Here is a 27,464-nt window from a genome sequence, read left to right as displayed (position 1 = left end):
CTTTAGTGTGAGCTCATGATCTTGAAGTATGAGTTGTGTAAACTGTTCCATGACCTATGGCTCATTCTCATCAAGTTTTTCCATACAATGGTTTTCTATTTTAAATGTAAATGTTTCTCTGCATAAGAACATTTTATAGCACATCTCATTTGCAGTAGCCTACATCAATAAAATTATTTTAATTATTAAGCCAGCTCCAGTGCTCACTTATCTAGTTATTTATTAAATTTGTTGTAAACATATTAGTAGTTCTAATTACAGTAATTACTTTAATGCATATTAGTACTATTTTTTTTCATTAAAAGATATGCTTTGTCTACAAAATACCCTTTGTAGCACCTAGGTGTACCAATACTCCCATTTAAGAAACACTGAACTACAGAATATTAGGCAGACATGCCTCCTCTCTAATGCATCACTCCTTTTCTAGAAAGATTCCAGATTAAGTCACACCCGAATTTTAGAAACTGAGAAGAAACAATCCAGTATATTCAAGGACTGCTGACTATAGAAGTCACAAAACAGAAATGACAACACATTTACTATGCATGTTTATTGAAAAGAACAGCAAAGAACCCTATGTGGGCAACATGTAATAATACTTCAGCAGACTCACTGGCCTGGCAACTAAATATTAGTTACATCTCAATCATTTCATTGAAGAAATTGCAATACAGTAAAGCAAGAAATCAGTGTGTCAGTACATATACACTGATATGGAATCTGAACATTGTATAAAAATACATTTCTCAGTGATAATTAAACAAATTGAATCAGTAAAATAAACAGTGCAGCTCTACAAAGCATATTCAATAGCTCATGAGAAATTTGAATAGTAATCTAGTTAAATTTGTCATATACTAAGTGCTCTATTGGGGAAAAAAACATAAGTAAAGGTGCTAAATTCAGAATAGGATGTTATTCTCATTAAGCGTAAAAAAAATTAAATGATAGAGCCATATCAATGCACAATCCTGCAGCAAAACCTATAACTATAATATGTGTTGCTTTATTTTGTTGCATATTGCTAACAAATACATAGAGTTAACATGTAGTTGCTTTTGAAAATATGATCCTGAATATAGATTCTCAAACAGCAAGAGGAAAATCTTGATACTTCTCTCACTGGGAGAAATATAAGGTAAAAATACATGAATCAGTTTAGTCCTTTTCTACTCAGAAGTCATACACCAGTGTATAGTCAGTGATATAAAAGAAACTAAAGATTCCAGCTAGAATATACATATCCTAATACAGCATGTGCCTTCAAGTGCATAATTAAAAAAACAGACATTCACAGAACACTGAAGTCAATAAATATGTAACAGGCAAAGCATATGCACTGATATGACTGTTGCCCTCAGGTATCTAACCACTACTACAAAAGTGTGTGCAGTGATAAATATTCAACAAATACAGTGAAAATGGAAATCATTGCTGTCAAGAAAAGGCAGAGAAAATGCACCTAAAGATTGGGGATCCTAGTCTCATGAAATCATTCTAACATTTAAGAGCTTTACGAATCACACTGAATAAATTCTGTGACTAGTACGGACATTCTTCATTGTAATTATCAACTAAACCAAGTAAGCAGTGATAGCTCAGAAGTTAAAGTTCTATGCTAATGTCCAATCCCAAGACTACCAGCAGAATGCAACAAAAAGTTACAGAGAAATGTCCTTGCTGTGGATAAAGGAGTGCAAAAAATCTTAAGGGTGTGCTAATCTAACATGTCATTTAGGACAGATACTATATGTAGCATACATATATATCTATCATGAACAAATTATACATCAAAAGCAATGCTGATTTATGCGATTTAGTTTTGATAAATAGGCAAAAAAAAAATCTATACCCAAGTGTATGCTCATTGTATGTTTAAGTCACTGGTGGATATAGTTTACAGTAGCTTTGCTACAGTAGACTTGCATATATATATGATATGAACGATCAGGATAAAATGGAGTAATATGATAGTTTGGGCAGCTGGTGGACCTGCTACACATCCAAAAGAGAGAAGAGCACAGCCAAGCTGATCACCAGTAGTACAGAGGCCGAAGATACCACTGCAGAAGAAGACACACAGACACACACACACAAGAAAGAGAAAAGAGTGAGTTACTGCATGTCATGTCAGGTCATGGTGGATCCTGAGCCTATCATGAGAACACTAACCAAAAGACGGGAATCATCACAGGGCACTGTCCAGAAACGTTAACACACTCATTGACACCTAGGGGCATTTTAGTATAGCCAATCCACCTACTAGTAGGGTTTTTAGGAGGTGGAAGGAAACCTTCATAGACACGAGAAGAACATGCGAAACTCCACACAGACAGTAACCTGAGCTCAGGTTTGAACCAGAGACCCTGGAGCTGTGAGGTGATAAAGCCACCCGCTGAAACACCATTCCACTCACATTTAGATAGATATTTAAAAAGTCAGTTAAGTCTCATTTAGAGAATATAAATATGTTCACCTGCTGAAGAGTAAGTACACTCCATGGCTAAGAGGGCATCCATGTAGCTCTGGCCAAGCCAATCCTCATAGGTCTTTTTCTCACCAACACCAATTAAGCTTACTGTGGAGTCTTTGAAGATCAGGTCTGATCCTTCATATTGACTGGAGTCAAACATCTTGAAGTCTGAGTTAGTGTTGACCCCAAAGAATTGCTGAAGATAGTGAACCCAATATAAGCATTGTACATAATTATTAAACACATGTATTTGTCATTTATATCATAGAGAAATGCTGATATTTTAGGCTACAGTAAGGCCCACCTGAGCTTTGTCCAAAAGGCCAAAGACGATGTGAGGGTTGGTGTCGGGCCGGACCATCACAGCATGGGAGGGGACACGGGCAAGGTGACATTGTTTATACTGATTGACTTCAGCACGAGACTCTTGAGAACACAGCAGTTGGAAATCTCTCGAGTTCAAGTTGAGGGCCCAAGGATCTGTACCATTGCCTGATAACGAAAATTTTTATTTGTAGTAAGCACCCTTCATCCTTCTATCATGTGTAGAATTTTAATTACTCAAAAATGCTAAGTGTGATTCACCATCAGTATTCTGGAAGACTGTGGAATGTTTCACAAATGCAACCTCGCCTGCTTCCTGAACCAGACACCTAAAAGAAGATGTCATTAATATGTTTCTACCTTTAAAAATCCTGAAATGTATAAAAATCTACAAACACAGTAAAAATCGCTAAGTTACCTGAAGGCTCCGTTGTAACCATCAAACAGATCCTGGCCTTTAACACACTTGTTCTGGCCACTGGCATCTCCAATGCACTGTGTGCAAAGGTTGCTGGGAAATCCAGGCTCATTGGCACCAGGTACACAGCTTGCTCTGAAGAACTCTCCAGCAGCTGGGGGAAATGATGGATATGGACATTCATTCACTGACAGTGTGGACAATAGCAAGTTTTAAATCTAGTAAATATTTATTCATGCTTAACACTGAGGTCCAGAAGTACTAAGCTTTATGTCCAGAAGTACTAAACTTTATGCTTTTACATGCAATTATTTCAGCTACCTGTACTATACTCTTGTACTCTTTGCACTATTGTCACTAGGTTCACTTAAACAGAATTGTGTACTGGTCGGCACTGCACTGGGACTTACTATGCCCATTGTCTGTCCCAGGAGTCATTGTACTGTCTTGTGCTGTCTGCACATGTTTGCATAAACTTTCTGTATAAATTATGTAGTCCCTTGTAGTTCTGTGTTGCTCTGTGTTTGTCTTATGTAGCACCTTGGTCCTGGAGAAACGTTGTTTCGTTTCACTATGTACTTGTATATGGTTGAAATGACAATAAACTCCACTTGACTTGACTTGAATTAGGATGAATTCTTTTTTCAAACAACCACACAGGTTATTTATGAGCTGGCTTAAGAGGTCAAATATGCAGTTTATGCTCAGAAAATCACAAAAAAATATGTGAAGTCAGTGCAAAAATACTGTAGATATTAGAAGTGGTGCTTATTGCGTGTTCAGTTTTGGACATAACTTTCTCCCCTGCCTCCTGAAACTAGGTGTATCCATTCTGCCATTCTATCCATTTTCCTGTACAACTGGTCTGTTTTCAAACTGCTAGCACATTTTGTTCACAGTTTGGGTGTTTTATATATATATATATATATATATATATATATATATATATATATATGTGTGTGTGTGTGTGTGTGTGTGTGTGTGTGTGTGTGTGTGTGTAGGGAAAAATATGACAATTTTTGGAAATGAGTGAAAGAACTAATCAGGGAAACTACAGTGCCAGCAAAAATGACTGTACAAAATACACATTACACAATAATTCAAAATTTGAACACAAACAATAGGAAAAACTATTAAACTAACTAAAGATTAAGCTCATTAGAAATTCTTTTTTAAAAAATGCATTTAAATGCTTTTTTTAATAAGTGACAAAATTATTGATATCCCTAAAGAATATTTTAAATAAACGCAAATAATTCTCAGAAGTCTCCAGAACTCTATGCTGTTTCCCTGAGTTATAAATATGAAGATGTACACATGTAAAATCACTTTGTCATCCACTACCTTGGGAAAAACCAAGATATTTTCAACACAGAATAGATATAGTCAGATAAAGTGGTATATAAAAAATACATACGCAGTTTAAAAAATACCATTAAGCAGAATTAGGGCTATAACAAAAAAGTTTCACATGTCTTAAATAGTTGTCTGAAATTTCCTAACAACCCTGATCATAGGACATTTATCAATTTCACAATCTGCATGCTAAACAGTCATGGCAGTATTGATTCTGGCACTGCCAGTTTTCCATATGTTATGGACAGAAGCTACAGGAAAAATGAAATACAGTAAATAAACTGAACTGAACACATACCCTGAAATACACACAAATACATTCACTAACAGTGTTGACAATACAAGTTCAAATGCATGTTGAACACAGACCTTGAAATAAATCACTGCAGTAGTGATACAAAGAGGAGCACTGTTTACCAACCTTGGGCAACTTGGCATTTCTTTGGTCTGATAAGGCCTTTCTCAATGAGCACACCTACTGGAATGTTCCAGCCAGCAGTCCTGCCATAGCCTGTGTGACAGGATGTCCGTCCCCTCAGATCACTGAATCTCTGGATGTCTCTGTTGCTTCTCTTTAAGACAGCCACAGCATAGTAGATGCTGCCGTCACTGTCCCCTAAAATGGCAAAATAGGGTCTGGTGTGTGAAGACTTATATATGAGTGTCACAGAGGCTCAGTGGAGGTGTTCTGTAGCTTAGTACAGATATGGACAGAAAACATTGTGACATTGGCATTGCTACACCCAGTAATATGAGAACAATGAGACTTGGTAAGGCTGGCTCTAACCTGTGTAGCTTTCTCCCACAGCAGGCACCAGGCCATATGTTTTCCCTGCAGTGTAGATATAGCCTCCATCGAGAGTGATGGCATCTGCCTTTTTGTTCTGTGTATATACAGAGGGCATTTTAAAGTAGACTTTAGAAAACATCTGAGAATAAGAACTTTTAGTTCTCAGCGGAATTGGTCTACCTGTATTTTCTCCATGCAGTCATCCACAGATGTTCCATATAAACACTGGATGTTTGGTGAGAGTCCCTTTTTTTTAAAGGCTAGAGCCATGTCTCCACATTTCTTCTGCTCTCCAAAAGACAGCACACACCAGGTCAGGATCTCAGGAACATCTACAAACGTGCACACACGCACACACAAACGCACGCACACACGTGCACACACAGACACGCCACATATATGAGCATGCCAGCTTACATGCAACATGTGTGCTCCTACACATACATGTGAAAATATACAAATAATACAAGAAATAAAAAAGGATGTAAATATTCAAATGTCAATGGATGAGGCAATGCTTTTAGAAATAAGAATATGTGGTAGCAAGTTCTATAAAATCTAAGCAAGAACAATACAAAAGAGCCAATTCTGTCTATATTGTACATTGTACTAGTAATTTTACAACATGAACTTTAATAAATAAGAAACTGTTCTGTTCTTGTTCTTTGCCAAGTACTAAAGCAGTTACACTAAACTATTCTAATTATTTGGTTACATACATAATATAACACACACACACACACAAATATATATATATATATATATATATGTGTGTGTGTGTGTGTGTGTGTTATATTATGTATGTAACCTATTAATATTATTAATAAATATAAATAAATAAAACCATATATATATGTGTGTGTGTGTGTGTGTGTATGTGTGTGTGTTTCATTTATTGTTCACTGGCGATTTCACTGCCTCTGACTGATTTGAATATGGAGTAAAAGAGGGGGGCTAACCATTAGCTGAGCAGTCCATAGCTTTCAGTATGTTATAGTATTTTTGTCCCATCCACTGAATGTAGTCCTCACTTCCAGTAGGGATAAACTTCATAGAGCTGTCACTGAACAACAGGTTTTCACCATTATAGGCCATCGAGGAGAAAATAGAAAAGCCAGACTTTTGCTGTGGGGAAAAACAAAAATTGTGTTTTTAACATTGGAGATCAACATATGCAAACAAAATGTTGTAATGGAATACTGTCTATGTAGGCTACTTATTCCACATGTGTAAAATCAACTTTAAGTATGGAATAAAGCATGATGGGGCATGATATTATAGGAAAATAATCATATTGGGACATGATGGTGCATGATATTATAGGAAAATAATCATATTGGGGCATGATGGTGCATGATATTATAGGACGATAATCATATTGGGGCATGATGGTGCATGATATTATAGGACAATAATGCTGGGGTGGTGTGATGCCTAAACAGAAGTTTATTATTTTCCAGTAATAGCATGTCACAAAGGGTTTTATTTCTCTCATACTACAGCAATTTGCCTACAATTATAATTTTTAATTTATTGTCCTACGTTAAAGCAATTATAGTTACATTTAATGTTATGGAACTTCTGTAAGACAAGATAGTTCCTGTTAGCATCACCAAACAGTTGTTCCCTCACCAGCCTCTCTTTTTTCAGCTAATAAAAAAAAAAGCAGCTTGTTACATATAAACAAGAACAAACAACACTCTATTATTTTTTGATTATTTGGCTTATGATATGTAGAGCACCTGCTGTTCAAGTCCCTGTGAATGACTTGTTACTATAGAAACAATACTGTATTAGAATGAATGCATTATTCTAAACCTGTGATTTGAATTACAGGTGGAACTACTGTCAGAGCTGATGTTAGAGAAAATTAATCAACACCTTCTGACCAATCAGATACAAGAATTCAACAGCACTGTGGTATAAAGCATTTTATCATATAACATTTAAGTTAAATGTTCTCACCAGTCCCTCTCTAAGCATGTTGAATATCACAGAGCTGTCGATGTCACTGTGGACCACAATGCCTCTGGATGGCACTCGGGCCAGATTGCAGCGTCTGTAATCTGAGACAGGACTCCGGGTTCCATCTGGGCAGAGCAGGTTGAAGTCAGCAGCATTGAGACCCTGTGTCCATAGGTCCCCTTTTCCTAAAAACAAACAAACAAAAAAAAAACCAATGTGAGATCATCAATTATATATAAGTGATTACACATAACTGATTATTCAAACAGATTAATTTCCACAATAGAGCTCCTTTGCATTTCTGTGTATTGGTTATCCTGCTGCTGCTTCTTTTGACTATTCTCTCCTGTGTTGTTCTGTGCTACACTGTTTTTGTTTGACTCATCCATACGGGAGGAATAATAAAATAATGACTTGTCATGAAATGGACTTACCATCAGTGTTGTCATCAACTGTGGTGTGCTTAACAAAAGCTACTTCTCCTGCATCCTCAACAAGGCACCTGCAGAAACCAAAAAACTCCACTGAGTAATCTTTAAAGCAGTATCTCTAAAGTATTTTCTCGATCCAGTTGTAGGTTAGGGTAGGGTCTGCAGTTTAGAGACAACTGTTTGCACTGGTTCCTTCCATCCAATACTGTTCTGTTGTCCTGTCCAGTTAGTGAGCACTGTCTTGTGTATTTATTGTCCTGATTATTTATTGTCCTGTGTAGGTATTGTCTTGAGTATTTATTGTCTTGTGTAGTTACTGTCCTGAGTATTTTCTTGTCTTGTGTATGTGTTGTATTGTGAAGTTATTGTCTTGTGTATTCATTGTCCTGTGTATTTATTGTCCTGGATGTTTATTGTCCAAAGATGACAATAAAACCCACTTGACTTTTCTTGACTAGTGAGCAACTGTGTTAGTAATATAAAGCATACGGAAAAGAGCGTTACCTGAAGGCTCCATTATATGAGTAGTATTTCTCCTTGTTGCTTGCCTCACACTTATGGCCTCCAGATTCATCTCCGGCACAGAGCTGGCACAGAGACGGAGCCTGGCCTGTTGCTCCAGGAATGCAGCTAGCGTTGAAGAATTCTGCAACTCCTAGACATGCACAACAAACCCCAGAGTTTCTCCTTCATACATATCCTCTTCTGTTATATCATTTTAATAGCTGATTAATTCACTGAGGAGGATTTTTGTAACACTGTATCACAACCAACAAAGTTCTCCACTTTTCTCATGCATAAACATAAAGCAGGGAATAATGCTTTTAGATGTGATGTGTGCACCTTGCGTCACGTTACAGGCCATAACAGACATCCTTCCACTGTCAATCAAATAGCCTATGGGCATGTTCCACCCAGCTGTACGCCCAATCCCAGTGTGGCATGTCTTCTTCCCCTTTAGATTGTTGATGTTAATGTATGAATTTGTCTTTTTCACCACGGCAACTGCATAATATGACGTTCCTTCACCTACAAGTCAGAGAGTTCACTGAGCCAATATGAGGCAACATCTGAATTAACACTGAACATATAATCTTTAGAGATAACACACTGTGGCTTCATGCCAAGCAATTTGACGTTAAAGATAAATCTTTATCATATCAAAATAAATTATTAATAAACATCTGTTGGCGGCCCTCGAAAGTCAGAGCGCAGACCAACACCAGGTCTATGCATTCAACTCCTCTATAATAGCAATGTGGCAGAATTCATGAGAAGGAATTAAAAAGAACTTATACCATCAGAACTGGACTCTGCTGCATCAATTTTGAATGTGGCCTGCTTTCCAATCTCATAAATGTCTTTGGCACTGGTAGAAAATGCATCAACTTCATTTGCCTAAGGACAAAGCACAGACTTATGCAATAAACTTTTCATAACTATTGAACATTTTTTTAGCCAAAGCATAAAGTTTAATGTAATTGCACCAGGGCCGCACAATATGAACAAAATACTATATAGGGGCTGGACATCCCATAAAGCAGAGACCCCATAGGCCTGGGAAGCCACAAAAATTATTTTTAAAATAATATTTTAATAACTTTTCAGAATAAAAATGACAAAAACTGATCCACCGTGTGAACCATAAGCTGTACTTTTTTCATTCAATAATGCAGATTGCCAGATCAATATGTGTGTAGCTATACTGTCCCTTTAACATAGAAAGAAACCCTTCAATTTTACAATTTTCATGTCCTATTTATCATCAAAGTTCCTTATAGTAATACGCTCTTACAATCTTCTTCAGCAAGTTAGTTATTACCACTTCGTTTATTGTTTGCTTTGTGCTGGAAATGTACAAAAAAGTTAACTGCTAAAGAAAAAGATAAGAAAAGAAATGACAAATGACAATGCACTTTATCAAGAGTGATGGTTTCATGTAGGAGATGTTACCATGAGTTTTTGCGCGCACTCAGTGACGGAGTTTGTGCGTACGCAGCGCAGCGTAGGCCGGATAGAGGCGCTGCTGAATGCCGTGGCCATGGCATTGCACTTGACTTGCTCCTGTTGTGAAATTGTGCACCATCTTATGCTGGTTTGGCTGCACACTAGACACGCACACGCACACACACACACACACACACACACACACACGTTATTATTTTTTTTAATTCAGCTCTGCACTTTAAAATTTAGAACCCTTAAGGAGAACACAGAGATTCTATGTAGAACCCTAAGGCAGAGTATTTCCCTATGAGAAAGGGTTTCAAGTACAAGAAAATAAGCCCTAAAAAACCCTTGAAGAATCTTTTTTTTTTTTTTTTTTTTTTAAGAGTGAACAGAATATGTAGGTCATAATAAAGAACCTGAAAGAACCCACCAGACAGGTAGTGACAAAATGGACTCACAATTAAATATGTATGTATATAATGTATGTATGTATGTATGTACATATAATATGTATATATACAGTATATGCCTCAGTGTAAATAACGCTCTGTGCTTTTACCGATTTTTTTTGGGTCACAGTAACCAGACACACTGCTGGCTGCTGTACATGACACCACTGGTGCTTTAGGGCAAGCCAGCAGTCCTACAATTACAATGACAATGACCATACTGTGTAGCTTAACTTAGTTGAGAAACAGAAAATGGTATGTTTTCTATCAGAATAAGGCCTATGTTTGTGTCTAAAAATGGTGCCATTCCTTCAAATTTCCGCTTTTTAGACAAGCTTTTGTTTTTTTATTTGTTTCCAAATCTAACGTGAATATATTATTTATATATATATATAAGTATATATATATATATATATATATATATATATATATATATACATAAGTACTCTTGCCATTACAATTATGATTATCATAATGTATCCTATTATACCAGTGTGTATTTAGTCCTTCACATATCACACATCACTAAAAAAAAAAACACTGGAGTGGCAATCACATCTGAATAACTGTAACATATTCACACATTGGTAAAATGATCTATCAATAATTTAGTTCAATACCTTGTGTTTGAAAATCAACAACTTTATAATTCTTCAAATTCTTTTCCCCCATTCATCATGTTTGTGTAGCCTGAACTTGTTCCATATTAAGCTCAAATGTTTTATCAAATGAGACCACGCAATCAAAACTTTCACAAATGATTATGTAAAAATAATGCAAATTATTAATGCAACACTAAAACAATATCCTAACACTAATACTGTATTAGCAGGTCTATGATTTATTAGGATGTGTGGAAGATGTTGGGCCGATGCAGGTTTTTGGGACTTACAAAAGCTTTTCACTTTTTTTCTTTTTTTTTTTTTGGTCAGTTACAGTGGACATAAAAAGTCTACACAGGTTTTTGTGAAGTAAAAGAATGAAACTAAGATAAAAAAAATATATATATCCTTTACTACCTTTAATGTGCAACTGCAAAGTATACCAATAAAGTGAAACACAATCAGAAACTTTTTAGGTGAAAAAAAGAAAAAGAAAAAACTTACAATAACCTAGTTGTGTAACACCTAAACTAATCCTTTGTTGAAGCACTTTTTGGTTTTATTACACCACTCAGTCTGTGTGGATAAGAGTCTATCAGTGTGGCACGTCTTGATTTGGCAATATTTTCCCACTCTTTCTTAGAAAAACATTCTAGATCCGTCAAACTGTAAGGGCGTCTCCTGTGTACAGCCCGCTTCAGGTCACCCCACAGATTTTTAGCTGGATTCAGGTCCGGGCTCTGGCTAGGTCATTCAAAACATTGATCTTCTTTTGGTTAAGCCATTCCTTTTTTTATTTGGATGTATGCTTTGGGTCATGCTAAAAGGAGAAAATCTTCAACTTACAAGCAGACACCTGAATGATTTGCACTAAAATCGACTGGTATTTGTAGCTAAAAGCCCCAGGTCTGGCTGAAGAAAAGCAGCCCTAAAGCATGATGCTGCCACCACCATGCTGCACTGTGGGGATGGTGTTCTTTTGCTGATGTGCAATTTTTGGTGCCAAACATACCTTTTGGAATTATGAAATTATTATACCTTTTGGTATTATACCTTTTGGTAATCAGTACTTGTCAGATATTCCTGCAGCTCCTTTAATGTTGCTGTAGGTCTCCTGGCAGCCTCCCTGGTAAGATTTTGTCTTGTCCTTTTGTAAATTTTGGAGGAACGTCCAATTGTTGATGATGGCTTTTACGGTGTTCCATGGTACATCTAATGTTTTGAAAATTCTTTTATACCCCTCTCCTGATCAATATCTTTCAACAAGTGAGATACCATACAGGCTTTGTAAGCTCTTTGTGGACCATGGCTTCAGCAGTCAGATGAAACCAAGGAGATGTCAAGAAAATCCTACAGAAACAGCTGGGCTTTATTTGTATTTAATCAGAATAACTTCATTGATGACTGCTGTATGATAATTACTTTTGAATATGAGATTGATTGTGATTGGTTCATTCTGAAAACAGCCACATCTTCAATTATACAAGGGTGTGCACACTTATGCAGCCAGGTTATTGCAACTTTTTTACTTTTCCTATTTTTCCCTAAAATGTTTGATTGTTTTTCACTTAATTTTTACATGTTGTAATTTCACACTGGGGGTGGAAAAAGTTCTGACATGATTCATCTTAGTTTCATTTGTTTACTTCACAAAAACCTGCCATTTTAACAGGGCTGTGTAGACTTTTCATATCCATTTTAAAATGTCAATTGTTAGTCTTTTATTCTCTTTGTAAACCATAACTAACACATAAGCCTAAATATTCAAGTGCACTGGTAAAGTGAACTGTTTTTAGGCAGTTCCCTCAAATAATCTTTAACATGGACACCATTATAACTTCAGCATGCTGACTCAGACAGAAAACTATATCCTAATTACAAGAAAGAAATTCGTAGCTTAATTTTAGAATATAAATTCCGAGTGCGGGATTAGGATAACTAAGTAAAGTCGGGTTATTTATTTATTTATGTACATCATTGTTCTTCTCCTGCTTTTATTTCACAAGCCACAGAACTAGTAATGACGTGGTAAGCAAATGTAGTCTTAAAAAAAAGTCTTAATTTTCATTATACACAAAGGATTGATCAATTGAAGGTAGGAACTCTGCGCCATGCGGGGTGAAAGGCGTGAGTCTGACTCACTGTGGATTAAACGCACTTGTGGAAATCACGCACTGAGCCGCAAAGACGCGCACAGGACGACAGTAATACATACGAGTTATTTAATGAGGTTCAGTAAGTGTAAGAATGATTGGGTGTATGGTGTAGTTAGTGATGGCTGTGAAATGGCTGTAGTCTTACCGCTGTGTGTGATGAAGAGCAGCGCGCTCAGTGCAGTCCACACGCCCATGACTCCCAACTGCGCACTCAACTGCTGCGTTTACAACACCGCCTGCTTTAAAGCCTCCTGCAGGACAAAGTCCAACCCGAGACAAAGTCCAAGTCGTCTTTTTTTTTTTTTTTTTTTTTGTTCAATAATCGCAGTCTCTAATCTTTTTTTCATCAAATGCGCATGATTGTCAATGAAATTGGATCATCAAATTGGGCCTACACCTCAAGTGACACGTACAAGGCAGGAGCGCGCGCGCAAATACACACACAGACACACACACCACCAGACAGGCGCGCAAACACACACACACAGAGAGGGAGAGAGAAAGAGAGAAAGAGAGAGACAGAGAGAGAGAGAGGCTATCCTTGTGAGGACCTTCCATTAGGCTACTATTAATTATTATTATTATTATTATTAATGCCTTATTTTCTTTATTGACATTATTATTATTAATGCAGCTAATTAATTCTGTCTACACATAAACATACACCCTATGCTTAACCTCAGTAACGAAAAAGGAAACCTTTGGGCTATTTTAATTTCTTAAATAAAACTTGAAGTTTTTCTAAAACAAACAAACAAACAAAAAACAGTTTTACTCATGGGGACCAGCCAAATGTCCCAACAAACTGACGGATACTCATATTCTTGTGGGGGCATTTTGTTCCCACCAAGATATAAAAACATGTACATGTACGTATATACACACACACACACACACACACACACACACACACACACACACAGGAGGCTTTCATTACACACACGCTCCAAACCCCACCTAAGAGGCCCACAGAGGGTACAATGAAACCGTTCAGGTGAAGGGCGTCACTAACACCAGGGTTCAAGCAGAATCCAGACCTGAAGAGCCAACATTCAGAGGAGGAATCTGATGTAACATTCGAATAATATACAGCAAAATGAGCCAGTGTTTGATTAGCTCCTGTAATACTCAATAAACTCCTATACCCCCAGTGCTGAATTAATCTGAAAATACAGTGAATAAATCAAATTCACCTTTGGACCTACAAACTGAACTTTTTCTTATCTTTTTTCTTATCTATTTTAATTCAGTAAATATGATTCAATGTGTTGCAGCATAAACCACAAGTCAACCCCAGCATACCGCCACATTTGCTTTAGTAAGATGAACCATAAAATACAGTTACTCATGCTTATGGAAGTACTCTGGGTTATTATTTTATAAGAGGAAGGTAGCCTGCTTAGATCAGCATCATAAATGTTCACAAAATCAGTGCAAGCAGATATACAGGTGGATAGTTACAGATTAAATGTAAATGGTGAGAGAAGACTATTCATAAAATATAAAGCTAGGTCTGGGGAAAATGTAGGATATGCAAAGGTTCATGAGTAAGCAACCTAAATACAAGGTATGTCCTTGTGTCGGATTAATCTTTAATCTTAACTAACATTTTACAGTGAATCATCTACATATCAGTATGTTACCCTGGTCCAATTCTTTCGCTCTTTTTCATGCATTCATACTTTCATACTTTTACTAAATCAGTACTAGATTATTCTAAACAAGTAGCCTATATGAAAGCAAATAAACCAGCCTGATCATAAGTAATACAAAGTAAATCTAAATTTCCTCATCATCAATAAAATCATTTATTAAATAAGTCGTCAGATTCTCGATCCACAAAACTGATGTTATGTTAAAAAAAAAAAAAAAAGATACACTAAGTGTGTTCATCACCAGACGTACTTGACTCTGTATAGAAATGACAGATGCTCATCCTGAGATGACATAAAGAAAGATGCATTCATAAAAAAAAAAAACAGTGTGTGATTGGTTTATTAGCACTTCTTGTCTTTTGACAAATGGAATGAATCAGACCAGAATATTTACAAAGTCCCGTCAAAAATGTGTTAGAAAGCTGTGGTCCAACGGAAGCGAGTCAGTCTTTTAGAAAACAATCATCTCCGAGTGAGAATGAAAGTGAGAGCGGGATTCTGTGAGAACGCCCTCCAGTGGAGAAATAAAGGCTTGTGTTTGAGAGAGCCTCAGAGACCCTCTGTCCAGCTAAGAGTACCACTGTGTCTAAAGGACAGGGTTTACAAGCTTCTGCTGATTTTCAACAACAAACCAGGCATCTTCACAACTCTGGCTGAAAACGCAAAGGCGTATTCCAGCTCTTGTACTGATTACACACGTCTTATAAATACTATTGCTTTTAAAATCATGCACACCACGTGAGACAGGATTCACATGGAAGAGAGGGCAGAGGAGAATGAGCTGCTAGTGACTGCACTTGAAAAACCCACTCAGCCCAGGTACGTCTTCACTGAGGGCCATGAAAAAAAACCAAGAAAAAAAAAGTAAAAAAAGTAAAGAGATGATGGTGAAAATAAAGGAAAATATATTCTTTTATATTTATATAGATTAATATATTTTCATATATATATATATATATTCAATATAAAGATAATTATTCCCATATTTTTAGAGTTTAAGTAAAGCTCAATATAGATTTTATTATAACAAAATAGGCAGTATACTCAGGGTTAAATACATGTTAAAATCTCAGTGTACAGTAAATTCTTTTAAGATTTGCATTGTGAATTTATGTCCTAAAATACACATTCACCTGAATTTTAAACAACATTTTCAGCCATGCCACTGTAAACCTCAAATTCATGTTCTCATAAACACCCTGATCAGCAGAAAACATCCAGGAATCCTTGAACCAAGATCATATTTTGTGCCAGGTCATCAGTCAAAACATCCATCGGTTTGTGCAGTTTAGAAGCTGGATAGTTGCATAAGTTAAATATTTTGATCCTATTCTAAGATCATAGGGAGTATACAGTATAATGGGGGGAAAAAAGATTTTGTGGCTGTGGTTAATGTAGCTCAAGTACATGTCTAAGAAAAACTTAAAATCAACATAGGTTAACTAGAACAGAACCATCCAAAACATGCTTTTAGTACTAAAACGTGCAAAGTGTCGCTCCAAGTGATCGTACACAAGTGCATTTTATTTATGCACTGCTATATGAAAAAAAAAAAATCCAAACAAAATCCAAGTGTATGCATTAAAATCTTTTCCATTTATAAAGTCACCTGCCTTAAACATTAAGGAAGCTGTACCATATAATCTCCCAGTGAGGCCCTGGTTAGGCGTAGCACTTCTCCCTGAAATCTGGAAGCACAGAGCTCCAGAATCGAGTCTTAATGATGCTGGACCATCTCTGCCCACGCTCACAAGCGTGCCCTCTGAGAGTGGAGCATTTCCTATTTCAATTCACCCAAAAAAAAAAAAAAAAAAAAAAAACCCAAAGGAAAAAAGGGGGGGAAAAAAATGGTTTCTCCGACTTCAGCCATCTCACAATTTCTCCTTGGCTGGCACCCAGATGTATGGTCCAGACTGATCTTCTATGATTTGTTTAACCTGGTTGTAGATCTCCTCCAGGGTGTCCCCTTGTACAATGGCTAGGGTAAAAGAAAAGAGAGTGGGTATATCACACCCATGGGCAGGAATTGCAGTATGGTCTAAAGGTGCAAGTCTACAGACAAAAATATACCAAAAAAGAAAAGGAAAAATATTTCTTCTATATTATAAGTCAAAGAAAGCAGCAGGGATGATAGGACCAATGGAGACTATAGTGTAGGGCTGTATATTGTATATTTATAGTATATTGTATAGGGCTGGTTTCCTGGTCATATAAATATGAGCTTGCACATGAGTAAAATCTGTTTATCATTCCAGGAAAAAACAACAACAAAAGAAAGTCTGCTAAACCTGTTGGGTTCACCAGACGGAAAATTGTATAAATTTAATTCCAGGCCAAACTATTGCTCCAATTAACCTCAATATACTAAATTAATCTGCTGAATTAGCTCATTATGCTCAAGAGACTATATGGCCAAAGGATTGTGGACATCTGACCATCACACCCATATGTGCTTTTTGAACATCCCATTCCAGATTTAGTTCCCCTTTGCTGTTATAATAACCTCCATTCTTCTGGGAAAGCTTTCCACTAGATGTTGGAGTGTGGTTGTGTGGATTTGTGATCAGTCACAGACACAGGTGAGGCGGTCTGGGGCACGGTCGGTGTTCATCCCAAATGTGATGAGTTTGAGGGGTGGAGGTCAGGGTTCTGTGCAGGCCACTCGAGTTCTTCTACCATGTCTTCATGGACCTTGCTTTGTGCACAGGGGCACCATCATGCTGGAACATGTTTGGGCCCCGTTAGTTTCAGTAAAGGGAAATTGTAATGCTACAGCATACAACAGTTTGGGGAAGAACCACATATGGGAGTGATGTTCAGGTGTCCACGTACCTTTGGCCATATAGTGTAAAAGACACAAGAAAAGACACAGTAAGATGTGCATGTGGAATGAGTGTAACCGTCTATTTTACGCACAAGTGAAGTGCTCTGTAAACTCCTGTTCCAGCTTCATAGCTCTGTCAAACATCTTCTTGGCCTGCTCCTCTGTCAGCCTCTTATTCATCTCTCTGATGAGAAAAAATCATAAATGACAGCTTCTCAGTAATGCATTTAAACCTAGTTTATTCATGTTATGATCACTTTTCAGCCAGTGTTCTTTCCAGGTAAATTACAAACATTTTCTACAAAATTCCACTATTCACTGAATAGTGCACATCTGAGATGGTGTCATCATTAAAACCTAATGCAATGGAGGTAAAGTACTATGTAAAAACTTGTATTAAAACAGTAAAACACTTAACACAATAACAACATAGACTTACAAAATATTTTCCACTGATTTTGGTTTGACAAATACAGCAATTGGGTAGAGCTGTGCTAGCTGGAGTCGTCTGATAGCATTGCCGGAGACGTCCAAGATGCAGTGTTTACCCTGAGCAGAAAAGGGAAAAAAGTGACAAAAGGGGAAAAAAAGTCCAGTGTTAATGTCAAATTCTCTTTCAATACCCTCTCTCTATCTCTCTCTCTCATATACACTGTATATATATATTGATTGTATATTTATATATATATATATATATATATATATATATATATATACACACTGAGCTTCATAAGAGCTTCACCTTTTCTGCAACCTCTCGCACTGATTGTACACTTGTGCCATACAGATGATTGTTGTACTGGCCCGCCTCTATGAACTTGTGATCCTGGATGTCTTTCTCCATTTGCTCTCGAGACACGACAAAGTGATAATCTCTGCCATCAACCTCATAGTCTCGCTTTGATCTGGTTGTGTCTGCACCAGGGAGGGAGATGATAGGATTAAACAGGAAATTAAGATTAAACAGGAAATCATGGCATATTGAAATGTGAGGTTGAAATGTCATATGAGAGGAGCGATAAGGACGCAGTGCACACAGTACTCACGAGGGACACAGGATCCAAACTTATGAGGAAACTCTGATATCAGGTCATCGTTGATCCGGTCCTTCATAGGGCCCAGAACAATCACGGGACGAGTATAATTCACTGCAAAGTCAGAGACAATTTGTTTAGGGTCTTTTATGATCAAACAGCCTAGAGCAGTGACGGCTGGCCAGGATATTAGATGGAGGGGCTAAAATCTAATATCTGTCAGTAGCTCGACTATGAAACAATTAGAATTGAGCAAAGCAATATATCACATGATCTCATCAATAGGATAATAAGAATTATGTGGGCCAAATTATTACACAAACACACTTAAACACAGACATGAGGCTGCATTCGCAATTTCTAACTTATGTTTCATGTCCGTAATGCTCTACTGGCTTCATGCTGTGTTTCCTCCAAATACCAAACATTAAAACAGAAAAGCTGTAACTCTTTTGTTCAAACCACAAAACACTAACATTACCATTCTGTCTTGTGTCCTTTTGTGTATTTTGTACAATGTATCCTTAATTTGAAGGACAAGTAGGGGGTGGGGTGGGGGGATTAGTCCTGCTAGCCCATTTATATCAGCTGCTCCTTAAGACACTTACCTTCCTGTTGAATCACAGGCTCATATGATAGAACGTACTCTTCCTGTCCACCTAGTAGAACAGAGAAAAGAGAAGCCTTTGGCAAATGTCTAACATTTACAATTAGCTGATATAAATCTGACTGAATAGCAGAAGTAGCTGAACTATTTCTCTCTGAACATTTCCAACATCTGTGCTCTGAAATTCAAATATTTTATGCACAGTCTACAAAATCCAAATTACAAAACATATTATATAAAGCTTTCCATTCAAACAGAAGAAAGGGTTTATAATGTTACAGGAAGTGTAGACAGGTCAGTTCAGGAAGGGTTTGTACTCTGAATCTGCTGATGCACATTGTTCAAGTGATTAGGTAATAATTCAGAGGAGTATGAACACCAGTCATAAAGTACAAACAACCTGGATAACTGAGCCAGGTCGCTGATAACAGAGGTAATATCCGCTTCATTAAGGTTAACAGCTATGATTTTCAAAACAAGTCCATCGTCTTTAAAAAAGGTACCGATAAACATAGTACCCTAGTCATGACACGTTCAGTCCTTTATGGTCATTTATGCTCATAAATCTGTATGGGGTTATAGCAGAACTTTTGTACAGAAAACAAAAACATGGTAAACAAACACACATCTCACAGAGACAGACAGACAAAAGAGGAGAGGAAATCAAAAGGAAAACACTTACGGTAGCTACTTTCACTATCACTGGCATTAGAGGTTACATGCTCTGAAATCAAAAAAGGGCAACATAAGCAGCACTACACAGCCACACCAGAAAACACAAGGCAGGAGATAAACCACGGATTCTCAGTTCCAGTCTTGAGGGCTAGGTTTCTCTGATCTAACATACCAAATCTGCATTATTAAACAGCACTTAGTTAGCTGTATGAGGTGTATTAAGATGGTGGAAATCAGCAGGCAAAAACGCCTTCAGGATTGGAACCGAGATACAACACAGAACTCATTTCAGTGACCAGCAGATGGCAGTGTTAAGGATCTGTGATACCCATGAAACTGCTAATCATCTCGCACTTTCCAATTTAATTCCATTTTCTGCTGCTGCAAGTTCACACCACTGAAATAGAACGTACTTTTGACAGCACAGCACTGATATGGTCTCCAGAGGGTCTTAACATTGCCATGGTACACTGCACATTGAGAACACAACTCCATCATAGACAGATTTTTCAGTGAGGCTACAAACACAGACCCTCTCCCTTTAATACAACACGGACAGTGTGTATGACTGATTAAAGTACCATAACCATTTAAAGGTATAGTATAAAGGTATAGGTATATATTTTGGGGAAAGTTAGCTAAAACTAGTGGTACCATTCAGTACCTCAAAACCCATGCCCCCAAAACACCAAAAGCGAGCTGCCTTGGCTAAAACACTTGAATACTAGTGCATGGGGGAGCTTCTAAATCAACAGGCAATATGATTGACAGGCAGGTAGAGGCAACTTCTTATCCTAATGTGAGGAGAAATTTCACACGGAAGGCTCTATTTTTGTGCCAGTGCATGCACAATGTGCTGGTTAACACTAATGTTACTATTTTGGTTGTATGAAAGCCAATTTTTTTCTTGTTTGGGTACTGTTGCTATGAATGTGCTGTTGGTGGACGAGCATAAAGGGGGGGGGACATTCAAAATTTGACAACACAGTGGAATTTTCAAACTTATTTTGGTTCAAAAATGTGAGGCCCCTTTCAGCGCAGATGCCGGGATACGACAGCATTTTCCTGACTTCCTGGTAAGCCTTGTCTTTGTGTAAGTCTTCTCTCATTTCTCACCATTCAGTTTTGTGGCTGTTCTTGTATTCAAGTCTCTGCGCTTAGTACACTACCACTAAAATGTCAACATAAAATGTAGTCAGATAAAAAACAGAAAGTATATTTGCTATAAGTTCTGTCAGTCAGCTGGTCATAGCTACTGCTAAAATCTGATATAAATAAGTAAGTAAAATTATATGTCATTACAAAAAAAAATCAGAGTACTGTGTACTCAGTTCTTAAAGGGAAGCAGAGGAACTGAAGTGGCATGTTGTTAAAGGAAAATAATCCATGATGGGGTGGTGTGATACAGCCTGACCTGAAGCAGAGTTACTGTTACCTCCCTGAAGTAGTTTATTTCTCTTATACCACCACAATTTGCCATCTACTGTATTTCTTTTATTTATTAATGTATGACAAGTATTTTTAACTGTTTATAGTTACATTTAGTGTTATGAAATGTATGTGAGGCAAGTTAGTTCCTGTTATCATTTATGTTATAGCAACTATAAACAGTCGTTCCCTCAAAAGCCTTTTTTTTTTTTTTGCTCTCTCTTGAAGTTAATAAGACCAAAAAAGCAGCTTGTCGTGTTACCCAGGAACTGGAAAGCTCAAACTGTTCTGTCCGGAAGACATTCCCATTGCATAAATCTTACAGACCACTAAGTGCCAACACCCGAGAATCCTTCCATAAATGTCAAATCTCCTTACAGGTTCTCCATATAAATAATTTTTTACTAGCTTTGGCTTCTTTAGATTGTCTACCACACAAGTTCCATTGAAGGAGTAAGGATTACTATAGAAATGCTAACATATCTGAATGAGTGCATTAATATAAACCTGTCATTTGAATTACAGCCTGTCCTCTGACCAATTAGATTCAAGCATTCATCAGCGCTGTGATATAAAACAGGATATCGCAGCAGCATGTTTAACCAACTCTCTTAACATATTGAAACCCAACCCCTTTTTACATTTGCTCCTCTCTGTGCCATGTTACCACCCACACCGACTGTCGCAAAGCTTCCAGACATATGCAAATGTGTTGAAATTACGTATGTCTTGTTTTTGCGTGTGCACTTTGATCACAAAAAAAACACTGATGCGCCTTGAAGGACATACGGTGTGGGTGTTTGCTTTGTAAATGGACAGGTGTACAACTTGGTTTAATCTCTATTAGCTGTCCCACAAAAGTAGCACACTAGTGTTAAGTGTTTTGTAAAAGCCTTTGAAATGTAAATGAAGACAACGGCAGTGGAAATGTAAATGTCAATCTTGTAATAACTCTCCTGTAGCTGTGGTGAAACAAAAAGACTGTGCTCTGATGTCTCCCACAGCTTCCTAAGAATGTGCTTAAAACACATCAGGACACAATTAAGTGCTCTATGTAAACTCAGTGTTCTTATTTCAATGACAAAAATCTGAGTCACTGTAAAATAAACAGAGGCCAGGTATTTGCTGTAATACTGCACAGCCATTTCATCATTAGGAAGCTATTTAGTGCAGTATGATGTAGTAATAGCACATTAGCACTATTTTTATTTACTGTACATAAGCATTCAAGTGGACCAGACATCATATGAAAATCTGATATTTAAATCTTTCTTAGGATAAAGAAATTATGAATGAAATTATAAATAAATAAAGCCTAACTCACTGACGATTTCAGAGCCATCACGACAGGATTTAAGCTCTGATAACTATATGCTGCTTTGTGATGCTGCTCTGGCATTTCATGTAATATTTAACCGTACTGCAAAGCACACACATTTGAGAGTGTCCATTTTTTATGTTTATCCCTTAATGTTGAGTGACAAAACACAACAATCTTAAAAGTCTTCTATATAATGAAGAAAATTACAGTCTATTAAACCCAAGTCTTTAGGTGGTAAAAAGCAAGCCTGCGGGATCACAGAATATAATGCCATATTGTAGTCATCTTATCTGCAGGTCAGGTCGACCGACTCCGTGTGATTAGTCACATAGCTTATAAACCTGCAAAAGTCATTTTATATTGCTCTAGTCATTGTAAAAATAAAAGTCATGTGTCCAGCTCACATTGTGAGACTGGCACTTTTCATAGAAAAGCTTACTAATTAGATTATTATAAGGCAAAAGGTGGAAAAAGAAAGGAAAAACTAAAATGAGGTCATGCTGAGAAGTGGGCAAGGCCATCTAAGACTGCAGGAGTCCAGGATGACTTACTCAAGCCTTTGTCGTCACTCAGGTCCTGTGGAGGAGTCGTCAGAGAGCACACAAATAGAAAAAAAATCACAAAAATCAAGGTTACTGAACTTGCACATAGCGTTACAGATGAACAACCAAACCCCCATACTGCAACAGAATAGGATTTTGTCCTCCCAATGAACAAACTTACATGAAATTTGCTCATGTTATATCATATTTTCAAAATAAAAACATGTCAGGAGTTGAAGTATAAAGCCTTGTAATGATGTTTGGCATGGTTGCAGTTGCAGTATGAGTATGAGGTGTTTTGTTCAGCGGTTAGTTGCTGCTTTGTCCTGCACTGTCCCATGTGCACAGGCGTACTTACGCTCCACATCGCTTGTTTCCTGCTCACTCTGCTCCTTGTTCTTGTAGAAGGGGAATTTATGTGAAAAGACGTGCTTTTTACGCTTGCCATTGAGTGACTGCTGAGGAAGAGAGGGAGGGATGGAGAACAAAAAGAGAGATGGAAGGGAGGTGTCTGCTACAGTTGTGAACAAATGCCCAACTGATCCCCATTCATGAGTGCGTTTACATGAACACTAACAATTTGAACATTATGTCATTTCAGCAGTCACCAGATTATTCAAATGGTCATGCCAGCAGAATACTGCAACATACTAAATCATATAAAAGCCGTTATCATATTTTAAGAAATATGATATAATAAAATTCCAAATAAATATTCACTAGTAAAACAACTCCATGTAAAACAAAAAAACAATAAATAAATAAATAAATACAGCAGGATGTAGGTTTATTGGTAGGTCATAAACTTATAGACAAAATGTCAAGATAAAATAGATAAAACTAACTAGAGATAAAATGTCAAGTATTTAGAAAAAAGAGGATTTTCCCCATTATTAATATAACTCAAGTGCGTGTAAATTGTCTATCTAATTATTGCCAAATCAGATTTTTTTTCTAGTTACTGGAATATTTTGTAAATGAAAATATACACAAGGTGCTTGTGACTACTGACTACATGCTTAATAAAATTTGAACATTGGAATTTATTATTCATTAATAGGTATAAGGTATGATGCACTTACTTTATTTGTGGTAACAGAGTCAATAACTATTGTGAGAAGAAATACACTGACACTCATGAAATAAATGATGAAAAGGTTGTTCCAAGAGCAAAAGAAGCCTACAACTGACTGACTGATTAATGGATTTTAAAGCAAAAGTGTAAAAAAGGTGGAAGTGAATAAAATATAATATGAATATGAAAAAAGGAACAGCAATCAAAAAGCAAATAGCACACAGGAGAGAAAAGAGGCTGGAAGCAGCCAGCATGCAGGAACAGAGCAGTTTTACATCAATGGCAAGCATATTTCATTTTGTTTGTTGCTTTGTTGTTTACCTGAGCACTTCATGCATTATTTAATTTGGTGTTGCATCGGGATATGCGGTTGAAAAGTGAACTTGAACTAGTTAGGTCAGTAATGGAGAACAGAGCAGCAAAGATGTGAAGGTTAACCTGTCACATGCTTTTAATGAGACTCTCACAAGCATGCCTCTGTCTGTAGGAGGGATTAGCACAATATAGTACATTCAGTGACTAGTTTCAATGCACTAGTTTTACTTGTAAAATCTTTAAAGATTTATAAAAAAAAATCACAATTCTGTACTGCACATGGAGGTTCTTTGTGGCACAAAGTGGAAAATCAGCTGTCGGCTCTGCGGTGTGAAAGCTTTTTTTAGCATTTGAATACAGTAACACATGAGGAAGGTGCAGTACTTTATCCTAAACTTTTAGCTGCGAATGTGACGTTAATACAAGAGCACCTGCACATTATCTGATCAGTTTTTTCATACCTCACATCAAATATATGTAGTCATAGATAGTTCTATACTCTATATTATGTCTGAATTGAAAAGCATTTCACAAACATAATTTTTATGCAGTGACTTACCTCTTTGTCCCGAGACTTGGAGTTGAATTTGACCGTCTTTAACCTGGCCCTCTCTTTTCTCTCCACCCTGATGGCCAAGAAAGAACAGAACAATATACATTACAGATTGTGAATCTTTTAGTGCTGCCAAAGCACCATGCCACTGTAAGACACAACAGACAGCTTTAACAGTGTCCCAAATTTTTAGATGCAATCATATCATGTTGCATTGCTTTCACTTTAAAAAAATTATGGACGGCAACTGCTAAAATGTACAACAATCAGCCATAACATTAAAACTACTGACAGTGAAAAGCATTAATTATCTCATTAAAATGGCACCTGTCAAGGGGTGCGATATATTAGGCAGCAAGTGAACAGTCAGATATCAAAGTTTATGTGTTGGAAGCAGGAAAAATGAGCAAGCGTTAGGATCTGAGCGACTTTGACAACGGCCAAATTGTGATGGCTAGATGACAAAGTCAGAGCATCTCCAAAATGGCAGGTCTTGTGGGGTGTTCCCAGTATGCAGTGGTTAGTAAATACCAAAAGTGGTCCAAGGAAGGCCGGGTACCTGTGCGCCGCTTACCTGGGGAAGAGATGGCACCAGGATGCACTATGGGAAGAAGGCAAGCTGGTGGAGGCAGTGTGATACTTTATGCAATGTTCTGCTGGGAAACCTTGGGTCCTGGCATTCATGTAGATGTCACTTTGACATGTCCCCCCTACCTAAATACTGCTGCAGACCAAGTACACCCCTTCATGGAAACATTGTTCCCTAATGGTAGTGGCCTCTTTCAGCAGAATATTGTACCTTGCACATTGTTCAGAAATGGTTTGAGGAACATGACAAAGAGTTGAAGGTGTTGACTTGGACTCCACATTCCCCAGATCTCAGCAATCCGATCCAGCCTCTGTGGGATGTGCTGGAACCTTGCAACTTACAGGACTTAAAGGACCTAAAGGACCTGCTGCTAACCTCTTGGTGCCAGATACCACAGCACACCTTCAGAGGTCTTGTGGAGTCCGTGCCTTGACGGTTCAGTGCTGTTTTGGCAACACAAGTGGGACCTACACAATATTAGGCAGGTGGTTTTAATGTTATGGCTGATCGGTATATATACACTAACTGTCCACTTTATTAGGAACACCTGTACACCTGCACATAGGTGCAGCTGCACAATGCATAAAATCATGCAGATACAGGTCAAGAGCTTCAGTTACTATTCACAACAAACATCAGAATGGGGAAAAATGTGATCTCTGTGACTTTAACTGTGACTTAGTTGTTGGTACCAGGTGGGCTGGTTTGAGTAATTCTGAATATAATATCCAGTTACTCCATTGCCGTAGCGAAACAGATATGAGTGTAACTGATTACGTTTGTAGCAATGCATTTGCGTCACAGGCAGGATAATGTCTTTAAATGAGATTTTCTCACTTTTCACTTTTTGGGGTAACCAAAATTTAAAATGCTACATCTTTATTTCTGATCAGATACATTTAAAACACACATCAGCATATGAAAGCCTCAAGTGTTTTGTTTTTAGAACTATACATACTCTAGTTCACCATGTGAAGAGTTTTTACTGTTCTACCACACAAGTAACAGTGTCTCAATAAAAAATGACAGTAGCTCATTCAAATAGTAGTAGAAGGCAAACAATGGAATACAACATGGCCATGTTAAAACACACTATATTTGGAATTAAGACCATAACTCACTCCTTAATCTTTCCTAAAACAAAGATATGTACACACGCAATTACATTAAAAAGGGCCACCATGTTCAAAGAGGTAGCACTCATTCCAGAAGCTCCCCTGTTTCAAAATGGTGAGATATCTCACACAGCAGCACGCATACAGCTCTGACATCTGACATCACACGCAGTGCAGGTGAGAGACAGGAGAGCGGCAGCAGATAAACAGAACTGAGTGAGAAGTCCATTATCAGCTCTCAGTCTGCCTCGTCTGGAGACAGAAAGTGAGAGCAAACTTTGTTTCACACACTGGAAAAAGGCTTTAATTAGAGTGTGTATTATTGGATGATGGTGACACTGTGGGTTTGCCTTAAACTGACTGCTATTCTTCCTTTTGCCAGGCAGGTTAAAGATGATCCTAAAGACTAGAGTGGTATTAGACATGTGGCATGATGATGACAAGCACTCAAGACAGTGCAGTCTGAGTTTATAATCCAGTAATGTATAGAGATTTCATATAAATTACCTTCATATGAAAACATATAACAGACATATGGCTTTAAGTATGTAAGACACAAACCAAATGCAAATCAAATGACTGTAAAACGCAGTAATAAATCGGTACGACGGTCAAAACTGACAGTATTTAGAATGTCTGGATACCAGCTTGTCACCACAAACAAAGACAAAAGAGAGTCTGTATATGGGTTAAAATTTGGATTTACGTCCTAGCGAAGAGGGAAATGTGGGTAATTCTGGGAATATGAAACTGGGCACATTCTCATTTAAAGCAAAAATAAGGTGTCTGCTGTTTCCTACTTTAATTAAATGCT

General features: G+C 37.4%; 2 protein-coding genes across 26 annotated transcripts in view; both read right to left on the bottom strand.

Annotated features, from left to right (window-relative positions):
• Positions 1 to 538: 538 nt before the first annotated feature.
• On the bottom strand, positions 539 to 13,343 carry meltf (melanotransferrin). Its single transcript, XM_026916946.3, has 16 exons — positions 13,063 to 13,343; positions 9,714 to 9,868; positions 9,059 to 9,158; positions 8,604 to 8,789; positions 8,265 to 8,415; positions 7,764 to 7,831; positions 7,330 to 7,514; positions 6,324 to 6,489; positions 5,545 to 5,696; positions 5,362 to 5,458; positions 4,996 to 5,190; positions 3,219 to 3,372; positions 3,062 to 3,129; positions 2,781 to 2,968; positions 2,480 to 2,672; positions 539 to 2,066 (listed from the first exon to the last, which is right to left on the bottom strand). The coding sequence occupies exons 1-16, from the start codon at positions 13,109 to 13,111 to the stop codon at positions 1,999 to 2,001; spliced, it is 2,175 nt and encodes a 724-aa protein (XP_026772747.2). The 5' UTR covers positions 13,112 to 13,343; the 3' UTR covers positions 539 to 1,998.
• Positions 13,344 to 14,894: 1,551 nt separating this feature from the next.
• The window catches only part of dlg1a (discs large MAGUK scaffold protein 1a), a 119,634-nt gene continuing 107,064 nt past the window's right edge, over positions 14,895 to 27,464 (bottom strand). For 17 of the 25 annotated variants that reach the window (XM_034310591.2, XM_053232082.1, XM_053232086.1 and 14 more), the window contains 9 exons: positions 24,953 to 25,019; positions 23,362 to 23,461; positions 19,720 to 19,761; positions 19,039 to 19,089; positions 18,443 to 18,544; positions 18,139 to 18,311; positions 17,836 to 17,945; positions 17,489 to 17,580; positions 14,895 to 16,550 (listed from right to left, as the gene is read on the bottom strand). In XM_034310591.2, the coding sequence (XP_034166482.1) occupies positions 16,444 to 16,550; positions 17,489 to 17,580; positions 17,836 to 17,945; positions 18,139 to 18,311; positions 18,443 to 18,544; positions 19,039 to 19,089; positions 19,720 to 19,761; positions 23,362 to 23,461; positions 24,953 to 25,019 (844 nt within the window). In that variant the 3' untranslated portion in view covers positions 14,895 to 16,443. Of the gene's footprint in view, positions 16,551 to 17,488; positions 17,581 to 17,835; positions 17,946 to 18,138; positions 18,312 to 18,442; positions 18,545 to 19,038; positions 19,090 to 19,719; positions 19,762 to 23,012; positions 23,038 to 23,361; positions 23,462 to 24,952; positions 25,020 to 27,464 lie in introns of all 25 variants that reach the window. The other 8 variants (XM_053232091.1, XM_053232101.1, XM_053232088.1 and 5 more) reach the window with 5 other exon arrangements.

Source organism: Pangasianodon hypophthalmus, chromosome 2 (assembly GCF_027358585.1).
Source record: "Pangasianodon hypophthalmus isolate fPanHyp1 chromosome 2, fPanHyp1.pri, whole genome shotgun sequence".
Classification (NCBI taxonomy): Eukaryota; Metazoa; Chordata; class Actinopteri; order Siluriformes; family Pangasiidae; genus Pangasianodon; species Pangasianodon hypophthalmus.
The sequence above is the reverse complement of the archived record's forward strand: the minus strand, read 5'-3'. Positions and strand labels throughout refer to the sequence as shown.